Source organism: Cottoperca gobio, unplaced genomic scaffold, assembly GCF_900634415.1.
Source record: "Cottoperca gobio unplaced genomic scaffold, fCotGob3.1 fCotGob3_390arrow_ctg1, whole genome shotgun sequence".
NCBI lineage: Eukaryota > Metazoa > Chordata > Actinopteri > Perciformes > Bovichtidae > Cottoperca > Cottoperca gobio.
The window spans coordinates 1-15212 of NW_021166983.1; the positions used below are offsets into that span (position 1 = coordinate 1).

The 15212-nt window shown below is 43.8% G+C and overlaps 2 protein-coding genes across 2 annotated transcripts; one reads left to right on the plus strand and one right to left on the minus strand.

The window, feature by feature from the left end:
* Positions 1–1290: 1290 nt before the first annotated feature.
* On the plus strand, positions 1291–9286 carry LOC115005900 (putative selection and upkeep of intraepithelial T-cells protein 1 homolog; the record flags this gene model as incomplete). Its single annotated transcript, XM_029427868.1, has 5 exons — positions 1291–1661; positions 2244–2457; positions 3736–3800; positions 6395–6510; positions 8990–9286. Coding segments are annotated over 5 exons (784 nt in total), but the record flags the coding sequence as incomplete, so codon positions are not given.
* On the minus strand, positions 9032–14328 carry LOC115005899 (Fc receptor-like protein 5). Its single transcript, XM_029427867.1, has 6 exons — positions 14270–14328; positions 13696–13962; positions 13362–13607; positions 12742–12885; positions 11030–11158; positions 9032–9063 (listed from the first exon to the last, which is right to left on the minus strand). Exons 1-6 carry the CDS (start codon positions 14298–14300, stop codon positions 9032–9034), a joined length of 849 nt encoding a protein of 282 aa, XP_029283727.1. The 5' UTR covers positions 14301–14328.
* Between the last annotated feature and the right edge of the window lie 884 nt (positions 14329–15212).

The window sequence follows — 15212 nt, forward strand, 5'->3', positions numbered from 1 at the left end:
GAAGTAACGACACGAAGAGGAATAAAAACACGAGGCGAGAACAGAATCAGTAACGACTGAAGAGAAGGAATCAGTGACTTCTGAGTAAACCCTGGAACATGTTCAACACCATGTTCTACAAAGTAAAGTTTGTACTCACACAGCATCAGGCAGAGCGGTGTCAACTGCATCCTGTCCCTCCGCTCACTGACTGCCTGCCTGCCTGCCTGCCTGTCTGTCTGACTGACTGCCTGTCTGTCTGATGGACGTCACACGTGGCTGATAGAAATCCTCGTCACATGTTTCATGCTCGTTGTCATGTCAGCAAATGTTCTGCAGTTTCCTTCTTTTGCACAAAATAAAACCTTTTCTTTATTTTGGAAACTTGGTTCAGAACAAGCTTTAAACACATTTCTATTATAGTTAATAAACATTTTATTAGTTTAAAAAGGACAAAATAGGGAGTTGCAAAGTTTACATTTTTACTTGGGCGCCTACATTTCCCAGAGTGCCATTCACCAGCTTGAGATAAGTGAGCTTCTTGCATTGTGTCCATAACTAAACTCTTAAACAAAGAACATCTTTACTATTCTGAAGTCTGCAGGAGGGTTAGAGCTGTGGAGGTGTAATGTTGTGATGAGTCCACCAGGGGGCGCTCTTTATGTGACAGAACTGGACTGAAGTCAAACAAAGTGTTTTATTCCATAAAACACACAAGATTAAAAAACAACATACAAAAACACATTTCCTATTTACATAATGTGTAGAAGAAGAAAGACTGAGTTCGTCATGTATTATCAGTAATAAGACGGTGGGATATTTCTTGTATTCTAACTTCATAACTTCAGTAAATATTTCACAGTTTAGTTTCAGGCATCGCCTCCCTTTAAATGACAGTTACTGTTTTAAATGTGAGTCACTGCCAGTGTTCCCTTTCAGTGCGCTCACCCTGGCTGGGAGGTGTGTGTGTGTGTGTGTGTGTGTGTGTGTGTGTGTGTGTGTGTGTGTGTGTGTGTGTGTGTTGGTTTGTTTGTTTGTCAGCAGTATTACGGAAAAACAATTTGCCCGATTTTCATATAATTGTGTGACAGCGTGTGATTGGTTTTGGAGCGTACCTGACGCGTCTAGTCTCGTCTCTCAGAGAATCTGTGGGCTGAACTCTGAAGTTGTGTCTTTGAGTTGATGTCATCACCTTCACAGACCTGGAGTGTCATCAGGAGGCTGTTGAAGCGTCCTGCAGTACACTGACCCGTATATTTAAAGCGACACACTAAACATTGGAAACAGCCCGGTCTGCCACAACGTGTAAAGTCGCTCTTGTGTTTCCCCAGGAGAGTCCTCGCTGCCTGCTGCAGCAGAGACGGTCCTCGCCTTTGCTGGCGGGGAAGTCCTTCTGCCATGCAGCTTCAACATCAGCGCCGGCGGCGACTTCCCCACAGTGGAGTGGTCCAAGCACGGCCTGCAGCCGAACATCGTCTTCCTGTACCGGGATGGCTGCGAGACTCACGAGATGAAGAACCCGGCCTTCTGGTACCGGTCGAGCCTCATCACGAGAGAACTGAAGAACGGGAACATCTCGCTCAGGATCTCCGACGTGCAGCTGGCGGATGCAGGGAAGTACCAATGCAAGAGGCTGTGGAGTAAGACGCGCCGGGACGTCACAGACGTGGAGCTGGTCGTGGGTACGTCTGCTCCACTTTATTCTTCTTCTGTAAAGGTTCTGCAGTCGCATCAAAAGCCTCAACACAAACAAACATGTGGCTTTTGTCTTCAGTCGCTCCTTTCACACCTTCCCAGACGGCTTCAGTGAATATAGAATAAATAAGATCAACAGGGATTTATTCTAATATATTAACGTACAAACATGCAGTCAGTACAGACAAGCCACCAGACTCCACAGGAACAAAATAAAACTCATGTTTATAAGTGTTCTATACTGTATTTAAGTATAAAGAACTTCACAGACATTCAGTGTGAGAAGTGTGTCCCACATGTTCCTTTAACTACACAAACTCAACAAGTGCACACGCAGCAAACAAACAGTGATGCAATAAAACTTACAGGCACTTACATCTGCTTCATAGGTGTGTGTGTGTGTGTGTGTGTGTGTGTGTGTGTGTGTGTGTGTGTGTGTGTGTGTGTGTGTGTGTGTGTGTGCACTCCTGGTTGTTGCTATGTGATTTGTGTGTGTTGACGCTGATAAAAAGCTTCACACTTTTCTAAATCCACTGCAGAACTGATAATGGTACTTCCTGTCTGTACAGCTGCAGTTTCTGAGCCCAAGCTGTCCGTGGTGTCGTCTGAGGGCGGAGGCGTGACGCTGCAGTGCGAGGCGAGCTGCTGGCTGCCGGAGCCGGAGATCATCTTCCTGGACGATCGGGGGAGAATCATCAGCGCAGAGGAGCCGAAGAGAGACAAAGACACCGGACAATGTTTCACTGTGAGGCGCAGAGTCACCCTGCAGGACGCCCCCAACAGGTTCACATGTTACACAAATCTCTTTAAAGAAGCTTTAAGGTTATGTCTTTTAAAGACCCCGTGAAATCGGTGTTGCAGCATCTGCAGGGTCTGCAGCGTCTGCAGGGTCTGCAGCGTATGCAGGGTCTGCAGCGTATGCAGGGTCTGCAGCGTATGCAGGGTCTGCAGCGTATGCAGGGTCTGCAGGGTATGCAGGGTCTGCAGCGTATGCAGGGTCTGCAGCGTATGCAGGGTCTGCAGCGTATGCAGAGTCTGCAGGGTATGCAGGGTCTGCAGCGTATGCAGAGTCTGCAGGGTATGCAGGGTCTGCAGAGTCTGCAGGGTATGCAGGGTCTGCAGCGTCTGCAGCGTATGCAGGGTCTGCAGCGTATGCAGGGTCTGCAGCGTATGCAGGGTCTGCAGCGTATGCAGGGTCTGCAGCGTCTGCAGGGTCTGCAGCGTATGCAGGGTATGCAGGGTATGCAGCGTATGCAGGGTCTGCAGGGTATGCAGCGTATGCAGGGTCTGCAGCGTATGCAGGGTATGCAGGGTATGCAGGGCCTGCAGCGTATGCAGGGTCTGCAGCGTATGCAGGGTATGCAGCGTATGCAGGGTCTGCAGGGTATGCAGGGTCTGCAGGGTCTGCAGGGTATGCAGGGTCTGCAGCGTATGCAGGGTATGCAGCGTATGCAGGGTCTGCAGGGTATGCAGCGTATGCAGGGTCTGCAGGGTATGCAGGGTATGCAGGGTCTGCAGGGTATGCAGCGTATGCAGGGTCTGCAGGGTATGCAGGGTCTGCAGGGTATGCAGGGTATGCAGCGTATGCAGGGTCTGCAGCGTATGCAGGGTATGCAGGGTTTGCAGTGTCTGCAGCATCTGCAGGGTCTGCAGCGTCTGCAGCGTCGTCATGTGCTGCAGTAACACAGTTTAAATAAATATATTGTTGTTGTTCCCCTGATTTCCCAACATGTGTCTCGTTCTTATTTCACCAGTTTGGCTGCAGGAAGAATCATCAAACCTTTGAAACCGTTTCACAGGAAGAGAAAATACTTTTTATTTACTTATGTTTATAACAAAAGAATTAACATATTAATTAACTAAAACTGGGAACAGTTTATTCATTTATCTTATAAAACACAACCAAGAAATCAGTCGTTAGGTTTGGCTTTTAGTTTGTGTCGTATCTCAAAGAAACATGGAGTCAGACTACAGCTGCACGCTGTGTGAACAGGAGAGGATCAGTGTGTTATTCCACTACAGGTTCAACTCAAGACTTTATGTGATTCCTTCTCTTCACAGGGTCACCTGCAGAGTTCACCAGGCGGCGACCAATCAGAGCCACGACACAGAGCTCCTGCTGCCAGGTAAACTGCAGAACACCTTTCAACATCTAAAGTGTGCAAAGAGATGTTCAGATATTTATCTTCCAGAACTCGTCTTCTTCAGACGAGAGGAACATGAGAACATCAGAGTGTGTGTTTGTAACTGTGTGTGTAGATTTAAACTCTCAACAGCTACATTACATAACGCCTCATGTACATATTAAACACTTGTAATATAAACTTGTGTTGATGTGAGTCATGAAGTGGGGAAGCTTCATGATATCTGTTAGTTACATGTTTGACCCTGTTCACCTGTAGTGTGTACAACATGTATGACCCTGTTCACCTGTAGTGTGTACAACATGTATGACCCTGTTCACCTGTAGTGTGTACAACATGTATGACTCTGTTCACCTGTAGTGTGTACAACATGTATGACCCTGTTCACCTGTAGTGTGTACAACATGTTTGACTCTGTTCACCTGTAGTGTGTACAACATGTATGACTCTGTTCACCTGTAGTGTGTACAACATGTATGACCCTGTTCACCTGTAGTGTGTACAACATGTATGACCCTGTTCACCTGTAGTGTGTACAACATGTATGACTCCTGTTCACCTGTAGTGTGTACAACATGTATGACTCTGTTCACCTGTAGTGTGTACAACATGTATGACTCTGTTCACCTGTAGTGTGTACAACATGTATGACCCTGTTCACCTGTAGTGTGTACAACATGTATGACTCTGTTCACCTGTAGTGTGTACAACATGTAATGACTCCTGTTCACCTGTAGTGTGTACAACATGATTGACCCTGTTCACCTGTAGTGTGTACAACATGTATGACTCTGTTCACCTGTAGTGTGTACAACATGTATGACTCTGTTCACCTGTAGTGTGTACAACAATGTATGACCCTGTTCATCTGTAGTGTGTACAACATGTATGACTCTGTTCACCCTGTAGTGTGTACAACATGTATGACCCTGTTCACCTGTAGTGTGTACAACATGTATGACCTCTGTTCACCTGTAGTGTGTACAACATGTATGACCCTGTTCACCTGTAGTGTGTACAACATGTATGACTCTGTTCACCTGTAGTGTGTACAACATGTATGACTCTGTTCACCTGTAGTGTGTACAACATGTATGACTCTGTTCACCTGTAGTGTGTACAACATGTATGACCCTGTTCACCTGTAGTGTGTACAACATGTATGACTCTGTTCACCTGTAGTGTGTACACATGTATGACCTGTTCACCTGTAGTGTGTACAACATGTATGACTCTGTTCACCTGTAGTGTGTACAACATGTATGACCCTGTTCACCTGTAGTGTGTACAACATGTATGACTCTGTTCACCTGTAGTGTGTACAACATGTATGACCCTGTTCACCTGTAGTGTGTACAACATGATATGACTCTGTTCACCTGTAGTGTGTACAACATGTATGACTCTGTTCACCTGTAGTGTGTACAACATGTTTGACCCTGTTCACCTGTAGTGTGTACAACATGTATGACTCTGTTCACCTGTAGTGTGTACAACCTGTTTGACCCTGTTCACCTGTAGTGTGTACAACATGATGACTCTGTTCCACCTGTATTGTGACAACATGTATGACTCTGTTCACCTGTAGTGTGTACAACATGTATGACCCTGTTCACCTGTAGTGTGTACAACATGTATGACTCTGTTCACCGTAGTGTGTACAACATGTATGACCCTGTTCACCTGTAGTGTGTACAAACATGTTGACTCTGTTCACCTGTCACCTGTAGTGTGTCACAACATTGTTATGACTCTGTTCACCTGTAGTGTGTACAACATGTTGACCTGTTCACCTGTAGTGTGTACAACATGTATGACTCTGTTCACCTGTAGTGTGTACAACATGTATGACTCTGTTCACCTGTAGTGTGTACAACATGTATGACCCTGTTCACCTGTAGTGTGTACAACATGTATGACCCTGTTCACCTGTAGTGTGTACAAACATGTATGACCTGTTCACCTGTAGTGTGTACAACATGTATGACCCTGTTCACCTGTAGTGTGACAACATGTATGACTCTGTTCACCTGTAGTGTGTACAACATGTATGACTCTGTTCACCTGTAGTGTGTACAAATGTATGACTCTGTTCACCTGTAGTGTGTACAACAGTATGACTCTGTTCACCCTGTAGTGTGTACAACATGTATGGACTGTTCACCTGTCGTGTGTACAACATGTATGACCCTGTTCCACCTGTAGTGTGTTTACAACATGTATGACTCCTGTTCACCCTGTAGTGTGTACAACATGTATGACCTGTTCACCGTAGTGTGTACAAACATGTATGACCCTGTTCACCTGTAGTGTGTACAACATGTATGACCCTGTTCACCTGTAGTGTGTACAACATGTATGAATTTTAAAAACTCAGCATGAAATGAGATTAAATAATTAATAATAATAATAATAATAATAACAAAGTAAAATAACATTAGTTCATGTTTGAGCCCGAAATGTAGGAAGTTCTCTCTCCGGTCGTGGGGTGTATAATATTTATAATGTTATAATATTTTTAATGTTATAGTATTGATAATAATTTTTAATATATTGGATCCTTATTGTTGTTTCAGTTGGGAGGTCTTGCTATGTGACGTTTCTCCCGCTGTTATACTCGCTGTTATACTCGCTGTCGTATTGTTCGTGTGTGGAGTCGTTTTCTTTCTGTGGAAGAAATGTGGCAAAGCTGGTGAGTAACGCTTCAGAAAAGCTTTTAATGTTATCGTTAAACATCATTTTATTCAGATCCACTTTATTATCCCACCCGAGGAAATGTGTTGGTAATATGAGAGTAACATAACGTAAAAACAATAAATAATTGATGTAGCTGATGTAGTTGATGTAGCTTATGTAGCTGATGTAGCTGATGTAGTTGATGTAGCTTATGTAGTTGATGCAGCTGATGTAGCTGATGTAGTTGATGTAGCTGATGTAGTTGATGCAGCTGATGTAGTTGATGTAGCTTATGTAGCTGATGTAGCTGATGTAGTTGATGTAGCTTATGTAGTTGATTGCAGCTGATGTAGCTGATGTAGTTGATGTAGCTTATGTAGCTGATGTAGCTGATGTAGTTGATGTAGCTGATGTAGTTGATGCAGCTGATGTAGCTGATGTAACTGATGTAGTTGATGCAGCTGATGTAGTTGATGCAGCTGATGTAGCTGATGTAGCTTATGTAGTTGATGCAGCTGATGTAGCTGATGCAGCTGATGTAGATGATGCAGCTGATGTAGTTGATGTAGCTGATGTAGATGATGCAGCTGATGTAGTTGATGCAGTTGATGCAGCTTATGTAGTTGATGCAGCTGATGTAGTTGATGTAGCTGATGTAGATGATGCAGCTGATGTAGTTGATGCAGTTGATGCAGCTTATGTAGTTGATGCAGCTGATGTAGTTGATGTAGCTTATGTAGCTGATGTAGCTGATGTAGTTGATGTAGCTTATGTAGTTGATGCAGCTGATGTAGTTGATGTAGCTTATGTAGCTGATGTAGCTGATGTAGTTGATGTAGCTGATGTAGTTGATGCAGCTGATGTAGCTGATGTAGCTGATGTAGTTGATGTAGCTGATGTAGTTGATGTAGCTTATGTAGTTGATGCAGCTGATGTAGTTGATGCAGCTGATGTAGCTGATGTAGCTTATGTAGTTGATGCAGCTGATGCAGCTGATGTAGATGATGCAGCTGATGTAGTTGATGTAGCTGATGTAGTTGATGCAGCTGATGTAGTTGATGTAGCTTATGTAGTTGATGCAGCTGATGTAGTTGATGCAGCTGATGTAGCTGATGTAGCTGATGTAGTTGATGTAGCTTATGTAGCTGATGTAGCTGATGTAGTTGATGCAGCTGATGTAGTTGATGTAGCTGATGTAGCTTATGTAGTTGATGCAGCTGATGTAGCTGATGTAGTTGATGCAGCTGATGTAGCTGATGTAGCTGATGCAGCTGATGTAGCTTATGTAGTTGATGCAGCTGGTGCAGCTGATGTAGCTGATGTAGCTGATGCAGCTGATGTAGATGATGTAGTTGATGCAGCTGATGTAGATGATGCAGCTGATGTAGCTGATGTAGATGATGCAGCTGATGTAGTTGATGCAGCTGATGTAGTTTATGTAGCTGGTGTAGCTGGTGTAGCTGATGTAGCTGATGCAGCTTATGTAGTTGATGTAGTGATGTAGCTGATGTAGCTGATGTAGTTGATGTAGCTGATGCAGCTGATGTAGCTTATGTAGATGATGCAGCTGATGTAGCTGATGCAGTGATGTAGATGATGCAGCTGATGTAGATGATGCAGCTGATGTAGCTTATGTAGATGATGCAGCTGATGTAGCTGATGTAGCTTATGTAGATGATGCAGCTGATGTAGCTGATGCAGCTGATGTAGATGATGCAGCTGATGTAGCTGATGCAGCTGATGTAGATGATGCAGCTGATGTAGATGATGCAGCTGATGTAGATGATGCAAGCTGATGTAGATGATGCAGCTGATGTAGATGATGCAGCTGGTGCAGCTGATGTAGATGATGCAGCTCATACTGATGGTGCAGCTGGTTGCAGCTGATGTAGATGATGCAGCTCATACTGATGGTGGCAGCTGATTGCAACTGATGTAGATGATGTAGATGATGCAGATGATGTAGATGATGTAGATGATGCATGCTGATTGTAGATGATGCAGCTGATGTAGATGATGTCGATGATGCAGCTGATGTAGATGATGCAGCTCATACTGATGGTGCAGCTGATGTAGCTGATGCAACTGATGTAGATGATGCAGCTGATGTAGATGATGCAGATGATGCAGCTGATGTAGATGATGTAGCTGATGCAGCTGATGTAGATGATGCAGCTGATGTAGATGATGCAGCTGATGTAGATGATGCAGCTGATGTAGATGATGCAGCTGATGTAGCTGATGCAGCTGATGTAGATGATGTAGATGATGCAGCTGATGTAGATGATGCAGCTGATGTAGATGATGTAGCTGATGCAGCTGATGTAGATGATGCAGCTGATGTAGATGATGCAGCTGATGTAGATGATGCAGCTGATGTAGATGATGCAGCTGATGTAGATGATGTAGATGATGCAGCTGATGTAGATGATGCAGCTGATGTAGCTGATGCAGCTCATACTGATGGTGCATTTATTTCTGTTTTGTCATCACAGCGCGGACGCAGACTGTGACCAGACTGTCATTGGATCAAAGTGCTAGAAGTAGCCCCTCTGACAGCCAGGTGTTCCTGCAGAGTGTGAAGGTGGACAACACGAGGAACCTGAGCGACGAGAGGCAGAGCACAGAGGTGCAGCAGCTGGAGTCCAAGCTTCACGAGAGAGAAGAGGCGGCGCTGCAGAACGTGGCATCAGGCGGCTCCTCCCTCAACGAGGCGCCGACTCCGGGATCCTCCCACCAGAAGAGCGCTCGCTCCCCGAGACGCTCGCTGTTCAGGCTGAACAGCAGTCCGGCTTTCTTTTTGTTTCTCTTTTTATTGCATTTTTTGTCTTTGTTCTTTTTTGATTCTCTTTGGTAGTCGTTTTGGTGTCTTTAATAGTGTTTTTTGTGTCGCTTCTTTAGTCATTTGGTGTCTCCCCTTTTAGTCATTGTTTGTGTCTTTGTAGTTGTTTGAGTCTCTTTGTTAGTCGTTTTTGGTGGTGTCTTTAATATTAGTTGTTTTGTGTCGTCTTTGTAGTCATTTTGTGTCTCTTTGTAGTCATTTTTGGTGTCTTTAAAAAGTAGTTGTTTTGTATCTTTAGAAGGTAGTTGTTTTGTGTCTCTTTGTTAGTTTTTGAGTCTCTTTGGTAGTCTTTTGTGTCTTTAATTAGTCGTTTTGTTGGCGTCCACTGAGAACAAAAACCTGTTTGTGTGTCTCACAGTCCGACTCAAGACGGACATAAGAAGTCTGGACCATGAGGACACCGGAACACTACTGAGCCTATCCTCAGCTTCCACCTATAAAACTTTTGTTGGTTTATCAGGAAATACTTTGAGGTCGTTAGGATTATAAACCCTGTAAAATTCCACTTTTCATTCAACTGTTGATTGCTACTAAGAACAACACATTGGCTGCCATGTTGGGGAACCATGAAATCATTGGAAGTTTCATCCAGAACTATTTGAAAATTATTAAATCTCTTGTGGTGTTGCGGGAATTTTAGAATATTCTTGATTTAACATGCAGATTTTGGCATTTTTTATTCTGTATCTGTATCTTTCTGGTTTTTTATATCTGTATCTGTCCCTGTTTTTATAATCTGTATCTGTATCCTGTATCTGTCCTGGTTTTTATATCTGTATCTGTATCTCTTTCTGTTTTGACCACTAAATCTGATGTCTAAACTATCTCAGGTGATCATGTTGCAATGATTGTGGTTTCTAATGACAAAATTGTTCTAATTTTTTGTGAAGATTTTGAACATCTGTAATGCCGGATATATCATAGGAATATAATAATAAGATTCTAAAACCTTTTACTGTTGATTGTTAATAAAACACGAATGTATTATTAACTGTAATGATTCTTTTCTAACAACACACGGAGGAACACGCTGTGAATTAAACCTTTAAACAGATTTATTGTTAGATTTTATACAACACGGAGAACTTTCACCTTCCACACAAGAGTTTCCGTGAGAACCAAAATAAATCAGTGAATAAAATCAGCAGTTTTTAGTTTAAAATAATCGGACATGTTTGTGTGGGTTTAAAGCGAACACTGTTCCACTTCTTAGAACAACGACCTACTTTCATACGAATCACTTCAACATAAACTGACCCACAAAATAAAGATCTCGGACAATCACTCAACACGTTCGAGACGGCTTTTCCTGTCTGGAATCAAAGTAACATTCAATTGAGGAGAATAAGATGAATAATAACAGCTAAATTTATGTATTCAAGATGTTTTGGAGTAAAAGAGATTTACATGTGAAACCCGAAAAAACAAAACAACAGAAAACTTCACTTCCATGTCTGCATTATGAAGACAAACCCACAAACAGCCTGCACGGTTCCCCGTCAGCCATTTACACAAGAAAGGTGCATCGTGTGTCCTAATGTTCCAAATAAAGAATTTACGTTTCTTAATCAAACGAGCGAAACCAGGAACGAAACACAACTTTCACTTTAATAGCGATCACAGAAGTTCATGAAGCCAACAAACATATAAAACATCCTTAATTGTATTTATTTAGATCGGAATGTGTCCGTACTGTGTTGCAGTGAGTCTCCAGCGTTAAAGGACCTCCTGTGCTGCGAAGTTGACGTCTTTGTAGGACTAAACGACGACTTCCATGATGACCTCGCTGCTGCCCTCTTCTCTCCATGGCCGTCCGAGCTGCCTGCGAGCACAAGCAGATCAAGTTTATAGCAATATAACTATGTCTTAATAATCGTCAATGATAATCCGCTGAAGCCGCCTGCCACACTGTGGTGCCACCTGTCCTGATGCTTTTAGCTTTCATTAGATGTTTTATATTTCTTGTCTTGAGGTCTCAAATTGTTGTTTTTTTAGTTGTTTGTCTTACGTTCTGCTTGTCAGTCACATGTGCACCACTGCACTAACCTGTATGAAAGGTGCTGTACAAATAAAGTTTCATTGATGTGAAGAACAGGACGTTTGTTCCCTATAATAAATATGTACGTGTTATCGAACAGCTGTTTGTTGTAAACTGTTGAATTACAGCTCACGTGTTCACGTGTTTATTTAGCATCATGTGGTATACACAACTTTAGACAGACTTTTGGTCATTCACGAATACGTCCATGAAAACAAAGTCATCAGATGACACTCGAGTGTCTTCAGCTGAGTGTGTTTCAGGAAGTGATAGTTTTAGTATTAAATTAAAGTTTTATTAAGATCTTTCACCTGAAATCTTGACAGAAGCGGAGTTAACTGATAGCATAGCTAGCTAACACTGTTAGGGGGGGGGAACCTTTTTCCTATCAAGGGCCATTTGTTTTTACAACATCCTTCGAGGGCCGTACTAATTATTAAACTCATAACTTCTGCACGTTGTTTTTTAAGACGCAGCTCATTCATTTCACTTTTCTTTATGCTAAATGCAAAAAAGCAACTTTTGTATCCTGTATCTTTGTTTTATCAGAAATCCTTTATTAGTCCCACAACGGGGACCATTTATCTCGTCACAGCAGAAGAACATATGAAGTAAAAAGGCAGAACACAATAATGAAATAGAATAAAAGATAATATAAGTACCAAGTGATATAAATAAAGTGAGTATTGCACATGGCTGTGATAACTGCACAGCAGTGGTGCAACAGTGTGTTCTTGGTGGGGGGTCTACCTCTCTATCTGTCCATGTTTGTATGTTCCGCTCTGCAGAGAGCTGCTTGTTGGGCCAAACTCCACCGAAGAGCGTTTAACTTTATCCAAACACTCGTCCTCTCAGCTCGTGCAGTCGGCATGTCTCGTGCAGTAATGACGCTCGAGATTATTTTTCATCACCGCAAGTACGTCCGCACAAACTCGACTCACTGGCCTTTAACTTTCACAAATAATCGTTCGTCCATTTCTCCTGGAAGTGCGACATTCTGCATCCAGCTTTCTCTGTTTTACACTCGCCACGCTGCGTTCACTGACGTCAACGACTCGTTTAATATTGAAGTTTGTTGACATGACGTGACCACGTGATGACACGTTCCGCTCGTGTTGTGTTCAAGGACCCTGACCTCGGCCAGGAAAAACAGTCAATCGCCCCGTCTATTGCTGTCTAGATTTTTTATAAAAAATATTTTTGTGGATTTCTTTGCGTGTGTTTATGAATTACCTCGAGGGCCGGATCAAATGGTTTCACGTGCCGTACACGGCCCGCAGGCCGGAGGTTCCCCGTCCCTGTTATAGAGTGATCGGATCGGCTAACGTTACGTATAATCAGGAATGCCTCTGTGGGCACGTTCTCACCTCTGGCTCTGTCTCTGTATATGAGCCCCAGTAAGATGGTGGACAGCAGGTAAGGAGCTCCCACCAGCAGGTGGCGCATCAGCCTGGGGACAGAAACTGACCAGGAAGCTGCAGGCGGAGCCGAAGATGAAGATGGAAGAGAACCTGTGAAGAAAAATTAACTGAAAATATCAGCATCTGCCCTCAAATGTTGTCCCGGCGCACATCTGGCGAGGATGCCCGGGGGGCTCGCTGCGCCACTAAACTGGCCCTGTGATGACGTAGACATGCACCTAATTGCTTCCTGGTTCTCTGCTCGCTGTTTCAACAGAAAGCAACAATCCATAAGAAAGTGGCGACGCTGAAACCTGTTTCATTTTAGAACTACATCTCCTCGCTTGACAGCTTGGTCCACGTTTTGACAGGCTCATCGTGCAAGACGGGCTAATTCCCCGCTCTGCATTTGCTTTAGGTTGCAAAAACATCAGCTTTGTGCAAAAGCAGAGCGGGGACCATGCACTGCGCTTCTCCTGCTCTGCACAGGAAATCAATAGGAAGCTCTGAGACGCCCTCCGTCGCCAAATCTGGTGCAAATGTGCCACGTCTGTCGCAACATATTAATATTACGTGTTATTTCTCACCATCAACATTCAGCCAGCTGCCGACTGATTCTCCCACTCGAGGGATGCTGCACGTGTAGAGTCCCTCATCAGACCTGGACACACTGTGGAGCATCATCTCTCCCGTGGGGCTGCTGCCGAGGAAACGGCCATCTTTATGGAAATCGAACGTGTGGTTGGAGGAGTACATCTCAGCTTCACAGTGCAGAGTCGCAGCAGCGCCCTGCATCACAGGGAGGGCCGGACACTTCAGGAGCACAGTGTGATCTTTGGAGTAGAAAGAAACTCATATTTCTAATTTAACTTCAGGATTCTGAGGAAACGTCTCGTGCTAAACGTGTGTCGTGTGCGGTACCGGTGATGGTGATGTTGACCACGTTGCTCCTCTCCCCGGCTCTGGACTCGCACCAGTACACGCCGCTGTCAGACGGGTAGGTGTTTCCGATGATGCAGGTCGAGCCCGAGGAGGAGGTGCCCCAGCCGGAGGAGCAGGGTCTGACCCCGCCCTCCGGCGTCTTCCTCTTCACCTTCCAGCCGGTGGAGTTCAACTGATCCTCACAGCTCAGAGTGATGGAGTCGTACCTGAAGAACTGAGACCGGTCAGGACTCACCTGCAGACAGGCTGCACGGGGGGGGGGAAGCCAAAACAGACATGACGAGATAATGGTCAACAGGCAGAAAATAAATATAAATAAATAAGTAAAGAAAGTATGAAACTAAGACAAAATGCATCAAGACAGTTAAAAGTTTGAGGAATGAAAACCAGCAACACGTCAGATGAAGAAGAGAAGAAGTAACGACACGAAGAGGAATAAAAACACGAGGCGAGAACAGAATCAGTAACGACTGAAGAGAAGGAATCAGTGACTTCTGAGTAAACCCTGGAACATGTTCAACACCATGTTCTACAAAGTAAAGTTTGTACTCACACAGCATCAGGCAGAGCGGTGTCAACTGCATCCTGTCCCTCCGCTCACTGACTGCCTGCCTGCCTGCCTGCCTGCCTGTCTGTCTGACTGACTGCCTGTCTGTCTGATGGACGTCACACGTGGCTGATAGAAATCCTCGTCACATGTTTCATGCTCGTTGTCATGTCAGCAAATGTTCTGCAGTTTCCTTCTTTTGCACAAAATAAAACCTTTTCTTTATTTTGGAAACTTGGTTCAGAACAAGCTTTAAACACATTTCTATTATAGTTAATAAACATTTTATTAGTTTAAAAAGGACAAAATAGGGAGTTGCAAAGTTTACATTTTTACTTGGGCGCCTACATTTCCCAGAGTGCCATTCACCAGCTTGAGATAAGTGAGCTTCTTGCATTGTGTCCATAACTAAACTCTTAAACAAAGAACATCTTTACTATTCTGAAGTCTGCAGGAGGGTTAGAGCTGTGGAGGTGTAATGTTGTGATGAGTCCACCAGGGGGCGCTCTTTATGTGACAGAACTGGACTGAAGTCAAACAAAGTGTTTTATTCCATAAAACACACAAGATTAAAAAACAACATACAAAAACACATTTCCTATTTACATAATGTGTAGAAGAAGAAAGACTCAACACTAAGTACAAAGCTTGAAATGACGGAGCCCTTTTATACAACCAGACACGTTGTAAAACATTTATAAATACTGTGTTCATGATAGAACGTGTTAAAAACCTCGGAGAGCTTTCACCTGTTTCGTGTTTTAAATAAACAACATGCAAAGAAAAGTTCCTTCTGTGTGTGCAACATCCTGTAGTTCATTTCATACGTGTGCAGAATAAAGAGTTAGCATGAGCTAAAGAAATATCCCCCGACATCATAGTCCCTCCACCAAGCAGCAACTACGAGGAGAACAGAACAAACTCGTGATGCTTCGAGTTAAAGTTTGAC

What these genes read in the sequence shown, in the direction of transcription:
- LOC115005899 (XM_029427867.1), bottom strand. Translation starts at nt 14,300, where the DNA reads ATGCAGTTGACACCGCTCTGCCTGATGCTGT. An exon ending in ACCGCTCTGCCTGATGCTGT is followed by an intron (nt 13,963 to 14,269) that starts GTGAGTACAAAC and finishes CCCCCCGTGCAG; the next exon opens with CCTGTCTGCAGGTGAGTCCT. An exon ending in TGGAGACTCACTGCAACACA is followed by an intron (nt 9,064 to 11,029) that starts GTACGGACACAT and finishes CACACTCTGCAG; the next exon opens with GAACACCTGGCTGTCAGAGG.